This window comes from Oncorhynchus keta, chromosome 2 (genome assembly GCF_023373465.1).
Source record: "Oncorhynchus keta strain PuntledgeMale-10-30-2019 chromosome 2, Oket_V2, whole genome shotgun sequence".
Lineage (NCBI taxonomy): Eukaryota > Metazoa > Chordata > Actinopteri > Salmoniformes > Salmonidae > Oncorhynchus > Oncorhynchus keta.
The window spans coordinates 15,135,215-15,148,747 of record NC_068422.1 but is presented as its reverse complement, the minus strand read 5'-3'; the positions used below and the strand labels follow the sequence as shown (position 1 = coordinate 15,148,747).

Here is a 13,533-nt window from a genome sequence, read left to right as displayed (position 1 = left end):
TTTTATTTCTTATTCTTATCCGTATTTTTTTAACAGCATTGTTTGTTAGGGGCTCGAAAGTAAGCATTTCACTGTAAGGTCAACCTACACCTGTTGTATTCGGCGCATGCGACTGATAGAATTCGATTTGATTTGGCGGTGTTGCAACATTTATTGGATGCCAACCGCCGTTTAAACCTCATCGAAGAAGAAAGGGACTACACATTTATCGGGACCTCATGTGTTACATCTTAATAGGTCCCCCACATTCTTGTTCGAGAACGCACGCACAGTGGCACAAGTAGTTGTAATTTTCGATCACCTTATTGCATTTCCAGGTGTCTGGTGTCACTGCAGTGGAGAGATATGCAAAAACAAATGTCTGGGGGGAATGGTAACATGTTTATAATTACGATACTGGAGCTATATCGGACATACTTGCTAACGTTAGATATATATGTATGGCTAACTTCTTACTGTTTCGTACGGGAACTGGACTCGTTTCAGAACGTCTAAAATATGTATTTTTATAATATTTTTTTTGTTGTTATTGCAGATATGCAACATTTCATGCCCTTCTTTTATTAAATACAGTAAGCAGTTTAAGAAATAAACGTTATTGAAGTGTTGGCTTGCTAGCTAGCAAACATTCCTTTGCTACTTTGCACAGTCGTTTCACCGCATCTCTAGGCCCGTCCAGAAACAACCCTTACTACCTGTCCTCTTTATTGTAGATCCACGCTTTGATCAACTCCCTTAAGTTAATCAAAAGGAAGACTCCTTTTGGAAATTATTCTCATAGGGGAAACACCTAGGGGTTGTTTCTGGATGAATGATGTTTCTCACACTCGCAACATTCTTGACAACGAATCACATAGAATTGCAAAAATAGTTACACAAGCTAGAGTGTTTTGTGATGTGCAATAATAGGTGCATATACATTGATTTGTGAAAAATTAAGTCAACTTCTCTTTTTCAGGTATTCCTCTCCACTCTCTGCGCCTTATGGTCCCACCACTGCGGCTGGTCTCAGCTGCCATCTGGCAGACGGTCCAGCAGAGACACGTGATGGATTATGGGATGCTGGATGAGTTTGTTACCATGGTCACAGAGATGGTTCCAGAGCTTCTGAACCTCAGACAGAGGGCCCAACTTATTCTGGGTCTTCGAGCACGGGTGAGGGATGGAACTAGTGTTCATCATTATGTGGGAAACGATGGCATATGATCATATTTAGTCATGTTTATTGTCCCAAATAAGTATCCTAACTGGTTTGCCCTGGTTTCAGCTGGTCCTAGAGTTGTGTCGCTCCAAGCCGATCACAGACCTCCAGACCATTCAGCCACACCTGGACAGGATACAGACCCTCACACCTCTCTGGGGGACACAGGTGAGCTCCTTAGGGCAGAGACTCTAAATCAGTCAGTAATACACAATATATACAAAGGTATGTGGACACCCCTTCAAATGAGTGGATTTGGCTATTTCAGCCACACCCGTTGCTGACAGTTGTATAAAATTAAGCACACAAGCATGCAATCAATCTCCAAAGACAAACATTGGCAGTAGAATGGCCTTACTGAAGAGCTAAGTGACTTCCAATGTGGCACCGTCATAGAATGCCCCCTTTCCAACAATGTGTGTCATATTTCTGCTTGAGCTGCCCCGGTCCACTGTGTGCTGTTATTGTGAAATGGAAACACCTAGGAGCAATAACAGCTCAGCTGCGAAGTGGTAGGCCACACAAGCTCACAGAACGGGACCATCGAGAGCTCAAACTGCCTCTGGAAGCAACGTCAGCACAATAATTGTTCGTCGGGAGTAGTGTAAAGCTCGCCGCCATTGGACTCTGGAGCAGTGGAAATGCGTTCTTTGGAGTGATGAATCACACTTCACAATCTGGCAGTCTGACAGACTAATCTGGGTTTGGCGGATACCAGAAGAAAGCTACCTGCCGAATGCATAGTGCCAACTGTAAAGTTGGTGGAGGAGGAATAATGGCCTGGGGCTGTTTTTCATGGTTCGGACTTGGCCCCTAGTTCCAATGAAGGGAAATTTTAACGCTACAGCAAACAATGACATTCTAGACAATTCTGTGTTTCCAACTTTGTGGCAACAGTTTTGGGAAGGGCCTTTCCTGTTAAAGCATGACAATGCCCCGTGCACAAAGCAAGGTCCACACAGAAATGGTTTGTCGAGATTGGTGTGAAAGAACTTAACTGTCCTGCACAGAGCCCTGACCTCAACTCCATTGAACACCATTGGTATGAAATGAAATGCTGACTGTTAGCCAGGCTTAATAGCCCAACATCACTAATGCTCTTGTGGCTGAATGGAAGCAAGTCCCTGCAGCAATGTTCCAACCTCTAGTGGAAAGCCATCCCAGAAGAGTGGCGGCTGTTATAGCAGCAAAGGGGGGGACCAACTCCATATTAATGCCCTAGATTTTGGAATGAGATGTTCAACAAGCAGGTGTCCACATACTTTTGGTCATGTAGTGTATTTCTGATAATACATTATGGGGAAAAAATATGCAGCCTAAATGACAAGATATCATCTAGATGTCCTGATGAAGGCAACATGTTTATATTCTGTGTTTCAGGCGACTGATGCAGAGGTAGGATTATCTGAATCCAACTTCCTGGGGCTAGTTCAAACCCTTCTAAAATACCCTGATGAGAGAGAACATTTCTTCCAGGTCAGTCAGTATGTGGGTATGGAATAGCCATGGGTCATTTCCACATCACTGCTGTGTATTTCAACAATTTAAATATGAATCTCTTTTGAGAGGTTTTCATAGCTCATATTTCTTTACTCTGTTTTAGGATGTTTTTCCTGTAGAATTTGGTCCCAGTTATGATGCAGCCATTCAGAAACTCATGTGGCAATTTCTTTCGAGACTGGAGAAGCTACTTCCTGTATCAAACTTCCAACAGGTACTAGTAGAAATGAACTAAACTCGTATAGAGGAGGGGTCTTCAACAGGTCGATCGCAACCCACCTATGAGTAGCTTGCCTAACAATTCTGAAAGTACATGCATTTTTCACGTGTTCCACTGCAAACTGACAAACAAAACTCACGAGTAACAGACACCACAAGCTCCTAGCAGCTATCTAATCAATGCAACATTAACATTATCCCACCCCTTGTTAGCCACTATTGGCTTAAAAAGCCAAACCTAACACAATATCTTAATTTCCAGCAATATTGCTTGTGTGTGGTGCACGCATTTGTCTATCACTCTGTGTGTAGCCAGTTGATGTGATAACTGTCTTGTGGGTTGATAGAAATACTTTCCCCAAAACCTTCTCAAAAAATGTTAACTGCAATGTAGGCTTACCTGGCAGAAGTATATCATTTGTATCTATTATTTGTTATTTGCCCACTTTGCCATGAAATGAGCAGCAGCAGTACAGAACCTTCGCACATTCCTCACTTGCCAGATGCGCAATTAAAGGGGAATTACACTTGAAGAACCACATTTGTTAGTTTTCTTCCAGACCTAAAAATAAATGGTCTTCTGATGTGATTGAGCCATTGATATGGACTCAGAATATCACATTTAGTTGTTTTTCTATGAACAATTGTAATTTTGAGAGTGAAAAACTAGAAAATCTAAAACCAGGTTTTTTATTTGAACTGAAAACATAATTTGGGGACAAATTGCAGGTGGACATTGTTTATTAACCATTATTTTAGCAGGTATATTGACAGAACCTAGTGTACTACTTTCTCTTGTACACTAAGGACCTGGTGAAGAGTTGCGCGGGAGAAGAGAACAATGTTTCTATTCGAAAGCTAGAACAAAACAAGTAGCTTTTGACATGTTTCATTTTTTAAAGGTAGCTCTCGTGCTAGAAAAGGTTAGAGACCACTGATATAGAGGAACCATTGACTGACACTTAGGCATTGTGTGAATTATACCTATATTCCTTCTAACTCTGTATTCCTCGTTGTGTCAGGCTGCCTTGTTGCTCAGCGATGTTCCCTCTGTTCTGGAGGAATGTGTTGAGTCCGTGTCTCACCCTCAGCAGATGAATATCCTGCTTCAGTACCACAGAGACCTTGGCCCGCTGGACAACCATGGTAGGCATCTCACAGTACCCATTTTCATGCTTTATATGATAGATTCGTTTTGACACACCCAATGGCAAATTACATCTATTGAGCATTACTGGGTTGAGTTTTGGTTCCCTTTTTCCTTCTTTCACAGACCCTCCATCTTCCACCGATGGGGACTGCATTCTCTCAGCTCTCTGTCTTCCTCCCGTGGAACGGGTGGTGATTGCAACAGAGGTGGAGAAAGAAGGAAAAAGTATGGATGTGAAAGAAAGAGAAGAGGGGATGGATAGCAGGTCAGAGGAATGTGAGAAAAACAAAAGATCCTCTGTTAGTGATGAGGATAATGCAGAGTTTGTGGACCTCGAGACAGGCAAGGTGGAACCAAAGTACGAAACGGTGATGGTTATCGGGGAAGACGGGATGGTGCAGCCTTTTGAAGATTTAAGTGTCGGGAAAAAGAGATCTTTCAAAAAGCCTAAAATAAAGACACACAAAGCCAGTGGAAGTCATGGAGAACAAATGCTTAGCATAATCAACAGCAAGTCTGTGATCATATCCTCTGTGCTTTACCAACCCTCAGTGGATCTACAAAGGGTTGACACTACCAACCTAATATTATTACCTTTTATACCAGTAAGAAGAAACAGAGGGCTGAAGATGAAGACATTTCTTACACAAGAACAGAAACAAACTGACACAGAATTTTCTGAAAAATATACATTCAAGCAGTGCCAGATTTGTGAGAAGACTTTCAGTCGAAGTGCAGACATGAAGCGGCACCAGCAAATCCACACAGGGGAGCCTATCCAGAACCCAAAACAGAAAGAGTCAAAAGTGTGCTGCATTTGCGGAAGGATGTTCGCAGACATAGAAAAGCTAGACAGGCATAAGCTGGTGCACAACCCTTTGAAATGCATCATGTGTGAAAACAGCTTCAATGGTGTCAAGCCTCTCAAGAAACACTATCTGGATGTCCATAAATTCAGCGGGCCATTCCTCTGCACCTACTGTGAGAAAAGCTACACTGAGTTATCAGATCTTGTCAGACACGAGAGGACTCACACTCTCCCTTATCAGTGTTCCCACTGTCCAAAGAAATTTAAATCATCAACAACCCTTGCCGAACATGAAAGAATACACACAGGGGAGAAATGCCTTTGCTGGGAGTGTGGAAAAGGCTTTATCAACATAACAACGCTGAGAAACCACATGCTAAATGTTCACAGCAAACCTGAAGATAAACACTCCTGCTCCCAGTGTGACAAATCTTACGGGGAGAAGAGGGCATTGGTAAGTCATGTGAAAATCTGTCATGCTGGGGTGCGTTATCCATGCACATACTGCGGTAAGCTGTTTCTTAGTATGTCCTCATTGACAAGGCATGACTTGATTCACACTCAGGAGAGGCCTTTTAAATGCACAGAGTCTGAGTGCGGGAAAGGTTTCAGATCTCCAAAGGAACTTAGGGTACACATGAGATATCATACTGGAGAGCGGCCATATAAGTGCAAAATCTGTGGGAAGGGTTTTACGCAAAATTGTTATATCACTCGACACATGCGAACTCATACGGGGGAGAAGCCGTATCCTTGTTCTGTCTGTGGGAGAAACTTTTCTGACTTAAGGGTACGGAAAAGACACATGATGACTCACACCGGAGAGAAGCCCTACAAGTGTTTAAAATGCGAGAAAGCTTTCAGTCGGACAGAACTTTTGAAAGCACATGACAAGAAAGAACACTGAGCAAATTCAAATCAAGGGATTATTTTTTTTGTGTATAGATGTTCTAGTCTCTGAAGACAGATGGGTTACCTCCCACAATGTTCCATTGTTATGTGCTCCGAAGGTCTCGGATTTTTGAGACTATATAGATGTTAGTAATGAAAAATGTTGTCCCTGTGTTCTGAACTTATAACATAGTGAGGAACACTTATCCCTGCAATGCTTTTAGGGGTGAGAGTTGGAAATAATGCAAGCTATAAACACTGATGTAACACATCGAATGGTAGTTTAGTCATTGTGTTTGTCGAATGAATATATATATATATATATATAAAACTTTTAAAATCACACCCAATAATGTTTATTTTGAAGTTGGTCCGTACGAGACCCCTGGGCCATGTTCTCATGCATGAGTGATGTTTCAAGTGTAAATAAAAGCCTTGAATTAGTATGATTTAAATATTTTTTAATAATCATGCTTATAGTAGCTAGCTCATTTGTATATGTATTTTGTATATTATGTATATTGTGACTAGTGTCTCTGATAGGCTTATTCAGATGTTGGCTGGAATAGACTCAATAAAATAATTGTGTGCTCTGGTTTCCCTACAATAAAGTAACACAATGCGCAGCTCCTGACCAAACTTCTCTGTACTGGCTCTTGCTTAGTGGCTACACTGAGGAACTGGCTACATATGTTATTTTATAGTGCAATGGGATCTTCACTCTTACAGAGGACAGGTACCTTTCGTCACAGACCGAACAATGAGACATATTTCACCAGAAGTATAAATGTGAAGCATCCGGTTGGCTTGTCCACTCACTACCAAATATGAGACACATATTTCCCTCAGATTACACAGATCCACAGAAAACAAATCCAATTTTGATAAACTCCCATATCTATTGGGTGAAATACTACAGTGTGCAATCACAGCAGCAAGATTTGTGACCTGTTGAGAACAAGAAAAGGGACACCAGTGAAGAACAAACACCATTGTAAATACAACCCATATTTATGTTTATTTATTTTCCCTTTTTTAACTTGAACTATCGTTACAATACTGCACATCGTTACGATACTGTACAGTGGCAAGAAAAAGTATGTAAACCGATTGGAATTACCTGGATTTCTGCATAAATTGGTCACAACAATAGACAAACACAGTGTGCTTAAACTAATAACACACAAATTATTGTATTTTTCTTGTCTATATTGAATACATAATTTAAACATTCACAATGTAGGTTGGAAAACGTATGTGAACCCATAGGCTAATGACTTCTTCAAACGCTAATAGGAGTCAGGAGTCCGCTAACCTGGAGTCCAATCAATGAGACCAGATTGAATATGTTGGTTCGAGCTGCCCTGTCCTATAAAAACACTCACAAAATGTTATTTTGCTATTCACATGCCTCAGACAAAAGAGATCTCAGAAGACCTAAGATTAAGGGTTACAAAAGTATCTCTAAAAGCCTTGATGTTCATCAGTCCACGGTAATACATTTTTATTTCTCAACTAAATGGGGAAAGTTCAACACTGTTGCTACTCTCCCTAGGAGTGTTCATGGGAGGACACCACGGAAGAAGCCGCTGCTGTCCAAAAAAAACATTGCTGCACATCTGAAGTTCGCAAAAGAGTACCTGGATGCGCTACTGGCAAAATATTCTGTGGACAGATGAAACTACAGTTGAGTTGTTTGGAAGGAACACACAACACTGGAGAAAAGGCCCAGCACACCAACATCAACCTCATCCCAACTGTAAAGTCTGGTGAAGGGAGCATCATGGTTTGAGCTGCTTTGCTGCCTCAGGGCCTGGACAGCTTGCTATCATTGAAGGAGGTCTGATCCGCAACTACAGAAAACGTTTGGTTGAGGTTATTGCTGCCGAAGGAGGGTCAACCAGTTATTAAATCCAAGGGTTTGCATACTTGTTCCCACCCTGCACTGTGAATGTTTACACGGTGTGTTCAATAAAGACAAACGCATAATTGTTTGTGCGTTATTAGTTTAAACAGACTGTTTGTCAATTGTTGTGACTTCAGTGAAGATCAAATTGTATGACCAATTTATGCATAAATCCAGGTTATTACAAAAGCTTCACATACTTTTTCTTGACACATATAGACTTAATGACATTTGAAATGTCTTTATTCTTTTGGAACTTTTGTGAGCAATGTTTACAGTTAATTTTTTTCTTTGTCTTTAACTTGCCTAGGCAATGTAAATAAATTGAATTGAAGCCCAGTGGCCAGCAGTGCTAGAAGATGGACGAAGTGGATTTTGGCCGAGATTCTGCTAATTTACTAATCGATTAAACATTTTACCTCCATACAGTTCTGTTCCCACAACTATACGTCACCAACAGAATGGACTACGTTTTCTAGACGTTAAGCTTTGTTTAGAAGGAGTGCAAAGGCGAATTGAGTTATTGTACACGCGCTCTTCGCAGTACAGGGATTCCTCTACGGAAATATGCAAATGTGTGCTATAAAGCGTCAATAGGATCTCGCTAGCTCGTGCTCGACTCTGCCCACCTCCTTACTTGTTCTTCCCACTATGGCAAATGTGTTCCCATTTGAAACGACAGGCTGTGATTTATCTTTAGTTATAAAGTTCTTAGCTCTCGCTCTGATATTAAATGTCTTGTTTCTTTTTTTTTGGGGTATTATTTGTGTAAAATTATTGTATACTTACTCCACTGCTGTAGCTAGAAATAAGCATTTCACTCCATCTGCTTTAACATCTGCTCACATGTACGCGACAAACTTCGATTTGTGGTGTTACTTCTAAATGGGCCCCCCACAGTCATGTTCGACAACGTACACACACAGTGGCAAAAATAGTTGCCATTTTCGATCAACCGATCAAAGTTCCTGGTGACTGCAGTGGAGAGACATGCAAAAACACATGTCTAGGGAGAAAGGTAACATATTTATAGCTATGCATACGATACTAGAGCTAGATAACCATACCTAGCTATGTCCTAACGTATTGTTTTGTGCGGCAACAGGACTCCAGGGGCCTGTTGCACAAAAGTAGAATTAAGACATCCGGGATAAATGACTCAGCTGAGCTCAATGAAGCCAAAACATGTGCGTCCAGGCTTAATTGGTTGCACAAAGACCAAGCCAGGATGAGCAGACACGGATTCATTAAGCCAGGTGAAACCAATCCTGGATCGGTGCGCGCTCACGGCTCACTCAAATAGACCCCGCCACAGATCACAGATGAACTGATTTACCATGGCAACTAGAGCCGCGTACTTTTCCCCGTCGGAAGCACAAATCCTCATGGAGGCATACGAGGAGGTAAAAGATATAATTAAGAAGAAAGGCAACACCGCCACAGCGATAAAGCAAAGAGAAAAAGCGTGGCAAAGTATTGCAGACCGCCTGAATGCGTAAGTAGTGCACAATTACACACTCACCGCTCCGCTGAAACATCACAATTACAATTCAAATATTTAATTCACATCTCCAAAAACGCAGTTGTACTGTAATTATGAAACAGTTAAATTTTTAATTGAAATGCACTGCAGATATGAGTGAAATGGTGTAAAGTAAGTCCATCACACTGTATAAAGCTATGATAAATTATTATTAAAGCCTTACATTATTATTTAACGTTACTACGCTCAGTACGGTTTAATCTTAGCCGTTGTACTCTGCTTCTTATGTTGTCCACCGTTTTTTTGTGTTTCTCCTGCTTTCATTAATGTAAAGCTGCTTTGACAGAATGAAACAATTGTGAAAAGTGCTATATAAATAAAATTTAATTGAATAAATAGATGAGCTATAATAATAATCACTTTAATTTATATAGCGCCTTTCAAAGGACCCAAGGTCGGTTGCTCACTGCACTGCAAAAATGTCTTTCTTACTTAGTATTTTTGTCTTGTTTTCAGTAAAAAAAAAAATATCTAAAAAACATCTTGAATATTTTCTTGAGCAAAATTACCTAGGAAAATAAGCAAAAAAATCTGCCAGTGAAACGAGAACTTTTCTAAAATTAAGTGTTTATGGAAAAAAACTTATTTCAAGAGATTTTTTTATTTGCTTGTTTTAAGCACACATTTACTTAAAGTTTATATTTTTTGTCTAAACTATACTTATTTTGCTAGGTCATTTAGCAAATCAAGAAAATACATCTTTATTTACGTTTTTTTTTGTTGATATTTTTACTGAAAACAAGACAAAAATACCAAGTAATTTTTTGCAGTGTGACTCCATTAAATGTGTGTGTGTGTGTGTGTGTAGATTAAACATGAACGGGCCAAAACGGACATGGCAGCAGGTCAAAATCAAATACAAGAACATTCTGCAGAATGGTATGGTCCCTGACTAATATTTAACAAAGCACAAGCATATATTGTACCCAGAAGGTGCCTGCTCACACATTGTCTGTACTGTTTTAGCAGTGAAAAAGAATACCCACAGACAAGGCACGGGTGGTGGGTCACCAAAGGCTGACCTTACCCCAGCAGAGGACATGGCCTTGGAGCTAAATAAAGGCAGGCCCGTCTTAGAGGGGATCCCTGGGGGGAAAAGAGACGAGCATAGGTTCCTCCCAAGATGCCACCCGCTTCATTCAAGGTATGTCCTTCCATCTCTACATGGGATACAACCACATTCATATTGAATCAATTTGGACTGTCTGACTTTGGTTTACCTATTGCCTTGCAGTGTCTGGCAGCACTGTGTTCCTGTTAGAGCCACCAGCACAAGCACCAGACGATGCTGATCCAGTGAGTACTCCATCAAAGGCATACTGTAGGCCTGGCATGTCTTGTCTACTAGCTTCAATATGAATCTGATTAAATGTGATAGGGTGAAGGCCCCAGTGCAGCAGCAACAGCACATGATGGAGATGATGATGATGAGGAGGAGACCATCTCTCTGGATTCCAGAAGGCATGAGGTATCATGGTAAGACTGTGAAAGTACTATTTACTCTACAATGGTGAGGAGTCCTCATCAAAATCAAAAAATCGAATTTCTTTTACAGGACCCAGATGCTATACAGTGGGAAAACCAGCCTGGCAACATAGTGCGTATTAATAAAAGGACACCACATCCTGCCAAATTCCAGCTGCGCTAATTGTATTGTGTTCACAGAGCTCACAAGCTATCAGAAAGTTGTATGGCAACCACCTCCGGCGCCAAATAGAACTGGCAGACATAGACATTCAGTACAAGAAGAAAAAGATGGAAAATCTTGCACTGGAGTCCGAAATAAAAAGAGGACAATTAGGAAACTGGACCTTGAAATAAAAAACTTGAGAGGGAGGTGAGATATGCCTTCAATGTACACTGTATGCTAACTGTAACACAAATGTATTAATCATTATTTGTATTTCCTCCCCAGCTCCAAGAAGATGACACAGCTCAAAATAAAAATTAGGTATATTCTCGTAAAGTCAAGTGAGCCATGACATATGAGCTCTTATTGTGAGCACACAGGACGGTGGCATCTTTCTAAGGTTTTTTTTATTTTCCCAGCAATCAGTACAACCAAGTCATCGTTATAAGGCATCGCCCTCTTTTGCCCACCCCCCCAGCACCAGGTGTGGCCACTAGCCTATATGAAGGCCCAAAATTGTGTGTTCCTTTCTGCTCTGACAATGGCATGCCCATTCGTGCGAGATGTGGTGGATGAAGAAGCACTTGTGCTGAGGAGAGCCTTCAGGCGAGAAAGGGTCTTCAGGGACCGGTTGGACCCACTGGCCTTCCCTGACGACCATCTATATGAAAGATACAGGTTTTCTGCAGATGGCATCAGGTATCTATGCAGACTACTGGGTCCCAGGATTAAGCACCGCACTGCACGGAGCCATGCACTGAGTGTGGAGCAAATGGTTTGTGTGGCCTTGCGCTTTTTGCTAGTGGAGCCTTCCTGTACTCAGTGGGGGATGCAGAACAGCTGAACAAGGCCACAATTTGCCGCACAATAAGAAGTGTGTGTCTGGCTATCAAAGCATTAGCAGATGTCTTCATCTCCTTCCCTGGCCACAGAAGACTCTGTGACATCAAAGAGGAGTTCTATAGGATTGCAGGTAAGAGGATCTACAAATTACAGGACAACTGTTAACACATAGTAGGATACTCATTACTTTGTGTGACAGGTTTCCCCAATGTCATTGGTGCAGTGGACTGCACACACATAAGGATAAAAGCCCCTCAGGTGCCCATGAGGCCGATTTTGTGAATAGGAAATCCTTTCACAGCATTAATGTTCAGGTGAACATAACTTTTTGATATTGTCCATTGACGAACACTCTGCATTGCCAGTGATGTGCATTGATTGGTGTAATATTCCTCATCTTATGATTTCAGATGGTCTGCAATGCTGACTGTGTGATCAGCAATGTTGTGGCAAAATGGCCTGGCTCAGTCCATGACTCCAGAATCTTTCGGGCCTCTGAAATCTATCAGTGCCTATCACAAGGTAAGCCACACAACCCCTATTTATAACCATCATGGCTGTGTCAAGAATATCACTGTGTTTATGAGGTAGTAATGATGAGATTTTGTGTTGACAGGTGAATTCTCTGGTGTGTTGCTGGGAGACAGGGGGTATGGCTGCCAGCCTTTCTCCTGACACCTTTCACAGACCCCCAGGAAGCACAGCAGGCCTACAACCATGCCCATGCCAGGACCAGGGCCAGAGTTGAAATGACCTTTGGCCTCCTGAAGGCACGCTTTCACTGCCTTCACAAATTAAGGGTCAGCCCTGTTAGGGCATGTGATATTACTGTGGCTTGTGCTGTCCTCCACAATGTGGCCTGCCTGAGGAAGGAGAGGGCCCCAGAGTGCCACCAGCCATGGACTGGGACAATCCGGCAATCTTCCCTGATGACGACAGTGGTCGGCTGCTGAGGGACCAATATGTGTTGAATTATTTTAGTTAGTATGTGTGCTTTCAATTTTGGTTAAATATGTCCTGCGGTGGCAGAGGAATTTGGGTTTTTTTGGGTTCGTTTTTTTACGAATTTGGCCTCTTATGATGTTTGTGCGGTATACTGTGTGTAATACAAGGCTGCAGGGAGGCTACTGCATCCATTCATTTGTCTGTTCAGTTGATGTGTATGGATTTGTCCTGCATTTATTTTAGTGTGCAGACATGCAGGGTGTGTTATATACAGACCTTTGAATGTGTATGTATCATTTTGTATAATATGCTTGGATTCTGTGCTTTCCATCTTGTAGAGTCACTGTGACTTCAGTTTCGAAAGGAGCTGATGGTTTACCTGCTTTGTTTTTTGTCCTTATTCAATAAAGGAACATAATGTTACACATTGTGTTTTTATATTCATATGGAATGTGTATTTGTTTATATGACAGAGTACTAGGGCCACACTGAAGAAAAAGGATAAAGTCATAAATTTATGAGGCTGGTTCTTTCTGCAGAAAAGCTACATATTGTTTTTACAGTTTTGATACTTATGACAATGTGATACTTAATATTCTGGCACATCAGCATGTCTTTGTTTATGAAACCATACTGAAGTACAATTTCACGAAATGCCCCGCATCTGTCATTTTAACAACTGTCCTCCTTTAAAACAACTGGTTACAATATTATGACTTGTCTTTTTTTTCCCTCTGTGGCCCTAATATTCTATCATTTTATATATAGTCTATGGGAAACTGTAAATTATCTAATGATGGCAACATCTAAAAATCATTTTTTTAATCCAAAATCATTGAAATTAATGATCACAAACGTTTAAATAATGACAGTGGGTCTAGTTATATGTGATAACAA

At 41.2% G+C, this 13,533-nt stretch overlaps 1 protein-coding gene and 1 long non-coding RNA gene across 3 annotated transcripts; both read left to right on the top strand.

Annotated features, from left to right (window-relative positions):
• Positions 1-215: 215 nt before the first annotated feature.
• On the top strand, positions 216-6,403 carry LOC118397160 (zinc finger protein 431-like). Of its 2 annotated transcripts, XM_035791665.2 has the most exons (8): positions 216-373; positions 536-572; positions 959-1,155; positions 1,268-1,369; positions 2,582-2,677; positions 2,805-2,915; positions 3,943-4,066; positions 4,194-6,403. In XM_035791665.2, the coding sequence occupies exons 1-8, from the start codon at positions 371-373 to the stop codon at positions 5,783-5,785; spliced, it is 2,262 nt and encodes a 753-aa protein (XP_035647558.1). In that variant the 5' UTR covers positions 216-370; the 3' UTR covers positions 5,786-6,403. The 2 variants fall into 2 exon arrangements, with proteins under 2 accessions (XP_035647558.1, XP_035647566.1); XM_035791673.2 differs by lacking the exon at positions 536-572 and having other exon boundaries at positions 218-373.
• A 4,630-nt stretch (positions 6,404-11,033) lies between these two features.
• LOC118361466 (uncharacterized) lies at positions 11,034-13,080 on the top strand. The gene is made up of 4 exons (XR_008073579.1): positions 11,034-11,055; positions 11,134-11,821; positions 12,102-12,213; positions 12,308-13,080. It is a non-coding gene; the product is annotated as an uncharacterized LOC118361466 (long non-coding RNA).
• The last annotated feature ends 453 nt before the right edge of the window (positions 13,081-13,533 follow it).

Excerpts from the sequence above, each read along its gene's own strand:
- LOC118397160 (XM_035791665.2), top strand. Across the intron at positions 573-958 it reads CCCTTCTTTTATTAAATACA|GTATTCCTCTCCACTCTCTG; the intron begins GTAAGCAGTTTA and ends TCTCTTTTTCAG. Across the intron at positions 1,370-2,581 it reads CACCTCTCTGGGGGACACAG|GCGACTGATGCAGAGGTAGG; the intron begins GTGAGCTCCTTA and ends TCTGTGTTTCAG.